This window comes from Berghia stephanieae, chromosome 12 (genome assembly GCF_034508935.2).
Source record: "Berghia stephanieae isolate SIO BIC M18660-M18661 chromosome 12, UCSD_Bste_1.3, whole genome shotgun sequence".
In the NCBI taxonomy this organism is placed as follows: Eukaryota; Metazoa; Mollusca; class Gastropoda; order Nudibranchia; family Aeolidiidae; genus Berghia; species Berghia stephanieae.
In genome coordinates, this window is record NC_088371.1 from 38,704,296 (window position 1) to 38,716,040 (window position 11,745).

Here is an 11,745-nt window from a genome sequence, read left to right on the forward strand (position 1 = left end):
TCTATTTATAGATTGAAACAGAAAGAGTTGATAGACAGGAGAAGAAGACAGGCGGGTTTTATTTTGTATAATTCTAATTTTAAGACTTATAACTTGTAGATGGGTTTTCTTAATAGGGTTAGCGGAAGAGTAGCGTCCCTTGATTGGATGTCACCCATAGTCTGTGACGTCACCGGCGGAAAAGTTATTAGAGAGAGAACGTCATGTTGGTTGTGCGCATGCGTCTCTCGTCCTCGCAGCGAGGACGAGAGACGCATGCGCACAACCAACATGACGTTCTCTCTCTAATAACTTTTCCGCCGGTGACGTCACAGACTATGGGTGACATCCAATCAAGGGACGCTACTCTCCCGCTAATCTCATTCCCTATAATAGAGTTTAATAATTGTGTGTTTTGTATTCTTCTTGTATTATTATTGTTTTGGTTGTGTTCTATGTTTTATACTACTATGCAATTTACACAAATAAATAAATAATGATTGAAATAACCGATGACACATTGTCTTCACTGTTTTAATTTTCAAAAAACGATGGGAAAAGAATTTCTTTTAAAGAAAGTATCCTAAAGCCGGAGTTTATTCCAGTTTCCTGGGTGGGGTTCCTGACCTCCCATAGAGGGCAGGGAGGTACTGACTGTGTCCTCTACCTACCTGTATCTGTTTTCCAACATGCTTTCTATACTTATCTTGGAATGAGATTACTTGGTTTTTTTTCCAGGCCCTGGTCGGAAACCCTGGCTGGGTGGGAAACAGTCAAATGTTAGTTTTGGGAGATGATATTTTTTTCCTTGTAAATCATCTCTCTGTTATGCACAGTATTATGTTTTCTTTATATTATATATGATTTGTAAAACATTTGAGTGTATTCCTTTTAGTGTGGACCTGTGCTTGTGTCTGGGTGAGACTTTTAGGTGATCTCAAACTAAGTACTTTGATAGTGCTCTTGGAATCTATATCTATTTCCTAATTGAACCAATTCCCCCTTGTCTTACCTTTTCTTTTGTGCTTTAATTGTAATTCTAGAACTTTTCACTATCCCATTATCTTCCTTTTTACTGGCGCTGATATAACCTAAATGTGTTGCAAGCGCCGTAAAACCCTTAAAAAGAAACAAAAACATATTCCAGTTTCGTTTCTAAAGACATTCAATTATGGACAGTGATAAGTATCGAGGTCTAATCAAATATTTGAAATAAACGTGAGCTGTTATATTATTATATAGCGCAATCTTCAGTAAATGTTATCAAAATACTTTTCATGGAATACAAAGCAACAATTAGCTTGTAGCTCGAGACATGGCTTTCTGTAAAACGATGTTACAATTCATCTAATAAATAATAATGTGAAATTGAATGTAAGCTTCAATTTAATTACAAAAACAGATCAAATTAACGTTTCGGGTTTCCCCTTTATCAACAAAACAGGATGAATGAAACACCACAGATGAATGAGTTGATGTGGTTGGGATGAATGAAACACCACAGATGAATGAGATACATCTTTGGTGTTTCATTCATCCTGTTTTGTTGATAAAGGGGAAACCTGAAACGTTCATTTGATCTGTTTTTCTAATTAGATTGAAGCTTACATTCAATTTCACAATATTATTTCTTTCTTCGAGCTTCGAGCAGCAACATTTACACAATTCATCTAATAAGAAATCAAGGAGCAGGCACCAGTATAAGATAAAGATCTGAACAAGTGTGTATGAAAGGTCCCAGACAACCCAAGAAAGAAAAATAGAAGAAAAAAACATCAAAAAAATAAAAAGTCGACCTAACTGATCAAGTGTGTACGAAAGGCGCCAGAAAAACAAAAAAGAAAAATACAAGAAAAAAAATCCAAAAAAATCAGTCGACCTCGATTGGACGACTGATTTTGGGGGAATTTTTTCTCTTTCTTGTATTTTTCTTTCTTCCTTTGTCTGGCACCTTTCGTACACACTTGTTAAATTTTTTTATCTTACAATTCCTCTCTTTCAAAAGAGACATCGCCGATGAAAGCTTTTGGTACTTATTAAATGAGTAAATTATTTTTTTTAAATAAATAAATAAATAAACTTTTTCTTAAATTTTAAGATGGTCAGCATCATTTGCTTGAACACCGGACAATACCAAGGCAATACCATTAGAATTTGAATGCCAAAATACAATCAGCAACAACATCCAACTGATTTGTGAATTTTTTTAAAAATCAACGACATTGTTCAGATTGCGAATCACAAAAAGACTTTCGAACCTTAAAGTACTTGAGCTTGTGCTTTGTTTAATGTTCGGCTACGTGGTCTAGTGGTATAACACTCGCTTTTGGATCGGAAGGTCCTGGTTTCGAGCCTCGCTCGGCGCATTGTTGAGTTCTTGAAAATAGGCTCTTTACTCACATTCTCTCACTCTTACTAAGGTGTAAAATGAGTACCTGGCCGTTAACAACGTTGTCTCTGTCGAAAAAAATTGTATTATTGCCTAACAGGCGTCATGCCATGTCCTATATTATGTTATGTGTTGCTGTTGGCCAGGGACTCTTTGTAAAGGGCTCAGAGCATGTTTAGTGGATATTGCTTTATATAAAAGCTCAGGTTTTTCAAAAAATTACTTTCAACAGATAAATAAAATCATCTATTTAAGCAACAACAACAAACATAATAAAACACAGTTTTTGGTTGTGCTTAGAAGTTTATACTCATTCATTTAGATGATGATAAAAAAAAAACATTTCTTTATTCTTTGATAATTTCGTTTAGTTCCTCAATCAACTGACGTTACATTGGAGTTCCCACCATATTTGGTCAGTTCACCTTGTTGGACAATAAACACATTCAAGTTCCCACCACCATTGCCATCGACGTCATTCAGGTCTTGATCTGATGAAGAAGAAGAAACAGCAGAAGAAGACGAAGAAGAAGAAGAAGAAGAAGAAGAAGAAGAAGAAGAAGAAGAAGAAGAAGAAGAAGAAGAAAAGAAGAAGAAGAAGAAGAAAGAAGAAGAAGAGAAGAAGAAGAAGAAGAAGCAGAAGAAGATGAAGAAGAAGAAGAAGAAGAAGAAGAAGAAGAAGAAGAAGAAGAAGAAGAAGAAGAAGAAGAAGAAGAAGAAGAAGAAGAAGAAGAAGAAGAAGAAGAAGAAACAGCAGAAGAAAAACGAAGAAGAAGAAGAAGAAGAAGAAGAAGAAGAAGAAGAAGAAGAAGAAGAAGAAGAAGAAGAAGAAGAAGAAGAAGAAGAAGAAGAAGAAGAAGAAGAAGAAGAAGAAGAAGGAAGAAGAAGAAGAGAAGAAGAAGAAGAAGAAGAAGAAGAAGAAGAAGAAGAAGAAGAAGAAGAAGAAGAAGAAGAAGAAGAAGAAGAAGAAGAAGAAATCGCATTAATTGAACCGGGAGTTGGGACGAAAACAATAAATGAGTCGGAAAGTACCCGCAATTCGATCGACCTCATTTTATATTTTATTTTCTTGAATTCATGTAATGTCTAATTTATCGTTTGGCACATCTTTGGCCAATTGATCGATTGCAACTTTACAATATAAGCGTTTTTACATGAAACGTCCCAACGTTGAAATTTCTGTTCATCCTCCACAAAAAGCGATTGAAAAAAAAACGAGAGAAAATGACTTTACATTGAGCCTCAGCTCAGTGTCAAACTGGTGTCATCCATCCAGGGTAACCGGAAGTTGATGTAAAAAAAAGTTGGGCAAAAATTAGATGAAGACATGCAATAAGCATCAAATAGTGTATTAAACAAGGCGAGTTTTTAAGAAAAGACCATTTGAAAATCCAAAGGTATGACACTCGCTTTCGGATCGGAAGGTCCTGGGTTCGAGCCTCGCTCTCGGCGCATAGTTGAGTCCTTGGAAAAGGCTCTTTTCTCACATTCTCCCACCGTACTCAGGTGTAAAATGAGTACCTGGCCGTTAACAGCGTTGTCTTTGTCCGAAAAATTACAATATCACCTAACAGGCGTTACGTGCTGTCCTACATGTTATGTGTTGCTGTTGGCCAGGGACCCTTTGTAAAACGCTTTGAGTGGATATTGCGCTATATAAATGCTCAATTTAAAAAAAGTAATAATTTTTAGGTGATTTAAATTAAAATTTCAGTAGATTTGTTTCTTGTCTTATAGGCCGAGTCTTAGTCCCTAAACAAAGTAGATAAAAGTGCAAAATTCTAGTAATGTATCTAGGACACGGCTCAAATAGAATGAATAATTTGGTTTTAACTAATAAGGACTATATGTCATGCTTAAATTATCATTTCTGTGAACTGAAAAATAGAATCTTGATCGTGTTTTAAAGAATCACAACTGTTAATCAAATTTCTAATTTAAAGATATTAATATTTCATGAAGTCTTGGAATAAAAATGTTAGATTTCAATCCTTTTGAAGCAGTAATAATTTCAGTTTGATGATCAAGGGAAGTTACCGCGATATATCGTATGAACGGCTGAATCTATTCTTGATAACTTCCCTTGATCTCTAACCGACACTGGTGTGAGTGTGAGATAAAGATTTTAAAAAAGTGTGTATAAAACAGTGTCAGACAAAGTAAGAACGAGAATTACAAGAAAACAATATTTTAAGAAGGGGGGGGGTCGTTTAATTGTAAATGTATCTTCTTTCTTGCTGTGTCTGGCACTGTCTCACACGCACTTTTTTTCAGACTTTTTATCTTAAAAGAATTCCAATAAGACCATTTCATCTTTTTAAACACAGTTGTTTTTTTTTTTTGTTTTGTTTTGGTTTTTTTTTTGTTTTGTTTGTTTGTTTGTTTGTTTGTTTGTTTGTTTGTTTGTTTGTTTGTTTGTTTGTTTGTTTTGCTTTGCTTTGTTTTAGTCCCAGCTCCCCCTTCACGATAAAGTACCCGTTCTCATTATTGGTTTGTGCCGCAATTGTGGCTTTGCTGTCGTATGATATGACAGCCGCCTTCGGAAATTATATAGGTTCCTGGTTCGAGTCCTACTTTGTGAACACTTTACTTTGACTTAAGCGCGTATCCCCAGTGTGAGCATAAGCCATCGATTATTATTATTCGGCTGTGTTCTCCACCGGGTTAAAATAGTTCAAAGTTCAAAAACGTTTATTTTAGGCAATTAATTGCCAATGTAACTCATACAAGAATATATTTTCATCAACAAATCAAATAAGTAAAATCAATAATAAAGCAAGGCAAACAACGAAAATAATAATGATAATAACAGTAATAATAATAATTAATAAATATATAAATAAAAAAAAATTCCCTTTATTCATCCCATGGAGGATATTTTTCTCTAGGATCTATTCCAAGGGAAGACTGGAATAACCCAGGCGTCAGCCGCAGTGCAGCGCCGCAATATTAAAATTAAGCTAGGGCGAGGTGACTTACTCAACGCCACACAGTGCAGCGGCTGGTGATCGAACTCGGTACCTATCAGGTACGAAGTAAAGACCGTAACCGCCTCTCCTTGTTTCTTGTCCACCCATTTCTGACCTCCCTGGGCTTCTTCCTCCTTGGGAATTCCATATCAGAGCCTGTCTCGCGATGTTTGCAGTTTAAATCTTAAATTGAGGTTTTTTATAGCGCATTATCCACCAAACGTGCTCAAAACGCTTTACAAGGGTTCCCTGGCCAACAACAACATTTAACATTTAGGACTGGACAGAACACCTGTTAGGCGATATTACAATTATTTTTTCTTCGAACAGAGACGACGCTGTTAATGGCCAGGTACTCATGTTACACCTGAGTACGGTGAGAAAATGTGAGTAAAGAGCTTTTTCCAAGGACTCAACTATGCGTCGAGCGAGGCTCGAACCCATGACCTTCCGATCCGAAAGCGAGTATCATACAACAAGATCACATTGCCGCTTTGCAGTCAGCACAATCCACGGAAACGTCTATTTTATCACATTTTCTCACTTCACTCAAGCGTAAAATGAGTATCTGGCAGCCAAAAAGAGTTGCCTCTGTCAAAAATAAATGTAATGGCGCCTTCCGTAAAGTCCCCGGTGTAAGAGTTTTACATATGTGACCCTTCGTCTCAAAACGGTATTATGTCGGGATGGAACAGATGCTAAAAAGGCAAATTATAGTTAAACTGGTCAAAAATATGAAACGTTGGTATTTAGCACAGTAAAATATGATATTCCTTCTCCTCTATAAAGCATATAAACTCAACTTAAGCATGATATTTCTGGCTACAAATTTCATTTTAATCATCTTAATCATCCCGACTTAATACCGTTTTGAGACGAAGGGTCACATATATGAGGGTCTTTTCGATCGAGGACAGTTATCCTGGCCACAATATTAACAAAGTGTTTTTTGGGGGTTTTTTTATCAGTTCACGAGAGCCTTGTGATAATATTTGAATTCCCAATAATAATATAATAGTGCGGCTATGTGGTCAAGTGGTATGACACTCGCTTTCGGATCGGAAGGTCCTGGGTTCGAGCCTCGCGCTCGGCGCATAGTTGAGTCCTTGGAAAAGGCTCTTTACTCACATTCTCTCACCGTACACAGGTGGAAAGTTAGTACCTGGCCGTTAACAGCGTTGTCTTTGTCCGAAAAATTGCAATATCGCCTAACAAGCGTCATGTCCCGTCCTACATGTTTATGTTGCTGTTGACCAGGGACCCCTTGTAAAGCGCTTTGAGCACATTTAGTGGATATTGCGCTATATAAAGCTTCATTATAATCTGAAATTCTATATTTATTCTTCCAAACCTGGGCCATTTCCTGATAACCTCTCGTTGACCGGAAGTGCTTCGAGATCCCTTTGGCGTTCAGACGAGAAGTATGTGGGCGAGAAGCACCAGCTGTAACAGCAGCATATCTTAAACTCTCGCCAAGTGTGACACCACTCTGTCCGGAACAGAGGCTGACGCAGTCAGTAGGCGTGAGTCGAGGAGGAGGAGAGAGAGAATAATAATAATAATAATAATAATAATAATAATAATAATAATAATAATAATAATAATAATAATAAGCTGAAGTGGCTGAAAACGGTTGCCACGCGATTGCTAGAGTTCACAACGTGACTTTTTAATCTTTGTGTTTTTGTTTTTTTTAATTAGTATTATGTGCAAAGTTTTAGTAAGTTTAAAATGTAAAACCCTACAAACTGTGGAGTGATCCTCGACAATATTGGAGGTTTCCACAAGACGAAGAATAATAATAATAATAATAATAATAATAATAATAATAATAATAATAATAATAATAATAATAATAATAATAATAATAATAATAATAATAATAATAATAATAATAATAATAATAATAATAATAAATAATAATAATAATAATAATAATAATAATAATAATAATAATAATAATAATAATAATAATAATAATAATAATAATAATAGTAATAATAATAATAATAATAATAATAATGATAATAATGATAATAATAATAACACAATTACACAATCATCATCATCATCATCATCATTATCATTTTTTTTTTTGTTTTTGTTTTTTTTTTGTTTTTTGTTGTTTTGCTTTGTTTTAGTCCCAGCTCCCACTTCTTCTCCTCCTCCTCCTCATCATCATCATCATCACCAACCACGACATACACAACCCCTACCACAATTTCCCCTTACCTCTGTTAACAACAACAACGGTACCAGAACCACAGAGAATCCGTAATACACCAGCCACAAAGCACAGAGCATGTTGATGGCGCTCAACGGTGACTGACGCTGTAAATCCACCTCATCCGAGTCTCCCCTCGAAGCATGTGGTCCCCAATATTCCATGTCCTCTCCTTGTTGACCTCCATCTGGCGGGGTATTCCCCTTCCCATGCAACACTGCTGAACCTTTTTTCAGCCATTTTGTTCCATTTTCATTCAACTTGTTAACTCCGATGTCAACACCAGACATTTTCTTCACATGTTTTGACGTGTTTACATCGTTGTCAACACCAGTCATTTTCTGCGCATGTTTTGACGTGTTTACTCCGATGTCAACATCAGTCATTTTCTGCACATGTTTTGACGTGTTTACACCGTCGTCATCAGTCATTTTCTGCGCGTGTTTTGACGTGTTTACATCGTTGTCAACATCAGACATTTTCTGCGCATGTTTTGACGTGCTTACACGATTGTCAACATCAGTCATTTTCTGCGCGTGTTTTAACCTTTTCGTTGCGTGAGGATTGTTTATGATGCCATCTCCATCACTTTCAGCATTCTTTTCAAAGATATTTCGGGTACGGTTTACCGGATGATTACGATTATAAATAATATTTCTTCCAGCACGACTCCCATGATCCTTGGTGGTGGAGACGGTGTTACGACCAGTGGGATCATCAACTCCAAGTCCTCGATCAGGACCACTGTTATTTCCGCCCCGCGTTTCATTGCGATAGTCAGAAAAGTTTAGGGAGCTTTCAAAAACAGGAAAATCGTCCACGTAGATTCCCCCATAGTCTATGCGCATGCCTTCTACTGGGTAGATATGATGACGTGTCAACGGATTCTTGAATCTTAGATCTGTTGAAGGTAATGATGACTATGATTAATTGTAGGGATGATGAGGATGATGGTATGTTGATGATGACAACAATGATGATGATGATGATGATGATGATGATGATGATGATGATAATGATGATGATGATGATGATGATGATGATGATGATGATGATGATGATGATGATGATGATGGCGATATTTACTCAAAGATATATAGATAGATTGATATATATTTATATACATATATATATATATATATATATATATACATATATATATATATATATATATACATATATATGTATAGATAGATAGATAGATAGATAGATAGATAGATAGATAGATAGATAGATAGATAGATAGATAGATATACAGATAGAAAGATAAATAGAGAGATTTTAAGGGAGAAAGAGAGAGAGAGAGAGAGAGAGAGAGAGAGAGAGAGAGAGAGAGAGAGAGAGTGGGGGGGGGGGGGAACACGGAGGGGAAAGATAACACTGCGATGCGGTCTCAATCATTTTTTTAAATCATCATTCATATTAGAAATTCCTGTTCCATCTAGTTTTCTGAATTGTTACCCAGTTTTGTATGAATGCATGCACTCATGTAAAACAATAAATACACATTCCGTTTTGAATGGGATGCCCAGCCAACGTTATAACTTATCTTTAATCCATTAAAATTAATATTTGTCATATTTTTGCTGTTTATACGTTAGTAGTAAGAAATAACAATTTGAAATTGAATGTACGATAAAATGGACTTTTCGGGTTTCCCCTTTATCAACAATACAGGGTGAATGAAACACTACAGACGAATGAGATAATGTGGTAGTGGCGTTGTAACGACAAACATGGTTGTTTGCTTATAAACAATAACGCGAATGAAATCGACAAAATGTCTTACTGAACTTGGACATTTAGTCGAACACAAAAGGTGCTTGATTAGTTGATGGCCTAAACCGCTTAAATAAACAAAAACGTGAATGAAATCGACCTCTCTCTGGTCATTGTTATTGTTTTTATACCGCCAAATGGATGACTTGTAATCACACGATTGTCTCGATCAGATTATAGATAGAATGCGCTTGGCCAAGGAGTTCACAACATTGCCATCCGGAAGTATAACCGACCAACACACAAACTCTGTGTAACCATGAACTTTTATAGTCTGGTTAATACAGTTTAGTGAGAACAACTCACAAACGCGGATGGCAAAAACAATAACAAAAGCCTGAGTGACGTCATCTGCATACTATCTATTGATTCTACTGATCAAGTGTTAGAGTAGTGGATATTTTACTTAGACGCATACCATCGATAGTAAAACCTGTGTCGTTCGCTATGTTTACCATTCACTGCCATTGTTTACATCGTGACGACTGTCCGAGAGGCGTGGTTATCTATGTATCTTTTGTGCATTATGTAACATTGCACCGTGTATGTTCCCTTCTCGTAGGCACTGTACTGTAAAACGCAATGGGCATGATCTATATTAACTTTCCATGTGCTCGAGGTCATTGGTCACATTGCAAAATGTGCTCAAAGTGACCCACTTAGTGAAAAGTGTTCACAGCTTTTTAAATATCTAACATTACGATTGGTCATTTGGTTCAGCTTGACACACGGGTATGTTTATAACTTTTGTAAACAAAGCAGCATGTTTACATTAGTTAAGAAATATCCAATCGTTGGACAGCAATAAATCATGTGATTGACGAAAACATGAATATAGATCGCTCCCATGGAATAGAAGATTTTTAGTACCTGAGCACATCGAGAAGATGGATAATCCGATAGGTGCGCATGTCAGGAAGAAGACGGGACAAATCCAAACGAGGCTGTAGACAAATTTGAGCTGTGTGTTATTCCTCACGATGGCCAGGTTGATTTGATAGTGCGATCTGTCCTGAAATAGCTGTTTAGAGGAAGAGAGAATGGTGGACAAAAGTAAAATGATATAAACATTTATAATAAAAGAGAATTCCCTCAACGTAGCCGCATGCTTTGGCGATTTTCTTCTTAAATAGAAAACAGAGATCACATGACTCTATGACTCTAATTCCTAGCATACAAAAATATGACCATTTTGCTTGCGCCGTGATAGTTAGTTGTGCTACGTCACAAAAGAAGTTTTATTTGATATAACATTTTAAACCAAATCTGTATCCGAAGATGGTATTGTTAATACCCCTATCTTATAATACTGTTGAAAAGTGCTGACTTTGTATTTGAGTTGACAGAACAGACCAATATTTTCTACAGTTCACAAACCAATATTTCGTAACCAGGTAGCCAAATAAATCTAGTTGTGCCTAAAATAACCCGCACTGAATCGTATGATACAGTTCCGAAAGGGCGTAATATTAATATAGATTTCCCATTTCGTTGCATTGTTCATCACCACATACAACCCATAAAATGTTTTTATATAGCGCAATATCCACTAAGCGAGCTCTAAGACGCTTTATAAGGGGTCTCTAGTCAACAGCAACGCTTAACATGTAGGATGAGACATGATGCCTGTTGCGCGATATTGCAATTTGTTTCGAACAGAGACAACGCTGTTGACGGCAGGTACTCATTTTACACCTGAGTACGGTGAGAGAATGAGAGTAAAGATCCTTTTCCGAGAACTCAACTAAAACAAACACTTGAACATTTATATAGTGCAATTTCAATTACGCGAGCTCAAAGCGCTTTACAAGGGATCCCAAGCCAACAACAACACTTAACATGTAGACGAGAGATCACACCTGTTAATCGATATTACAAGTTGTTTCGAACAGAGACAACGTTGTCAACAGCCAGGTACTGTTACACCTGAGTGCGGTGAGAAGATGGCAGTCCAGAGCCTTTTCCAAGGAGTCAACTATTCGTCGCTCAAAGCGAGACTCGAACCCGGAAGCCTCCGATCCGAAGGCGAGTGTCATACCACGAGACCACATAGCCGCACATTAACTGACTCAATCCTAGAGATTTTTGCTGCTTTTCAAAATTGGAAAGAAATGTATTCAAAATGATCATGTGCATAGATAGTATTATTCCACTACTATTAACAGTGCGACTACGTGGTCTAGTAGTATGACACTCGCTTTCTGATCGGAAGGCCCTGGGTTCGAGCCTCGCGCTCGGCGCATAGTTGAGTCCTTGGAAAAGACTCTTTACTCACATTCTCTCACCTTACTCAGGTGTAAAATGAGTACCTGGCCGATAACAGCGTTGTCTTTGTCCGAAAAATTGTAACATTGCCTAACAGGCGTCATGTCCCATCCTACATTATGTTAAATGTTGCTGTTGAC

General features: G+C 36.8%; 1 protein-coding gene across 1 annotated transcript in view; it reads right to left on the reverse strand.

Annotated features, from left to right (window-relative positions):
* Positions 1–2,651: 2,651 nt before the first annotated feature.
* The window catches only part of LOC144957829 (uncharacterized), a 20,039-nt gene continuing 10,945 nt past the window's right edge, over positions 2,652–11,745 (reverse strand). Inside the window, exons 7-10 of the mRNA XM_078889287.1 lie at positions 10,211–10,361; positions 7,570–8,462; positions 6,689–6,842; positions 2,652–2,859 (exon numbers count right to left, since the gene is read on the reverse strand). Coding sequence (XP_078745413.1) covers positions 2,744–2,859; positions 6,689–6,842; positions 7,570–8,462; positions 10,211–10,361 — 1,314 coding nt within the window. The 3' untranslated portion in view covers positions 2,652–2,743. The remainder of the gene's footprint in view (positions 2,860–6,688; positions 6,843–7,569; positions 8,463–10,210; positions 10,362–11,745) is intronic.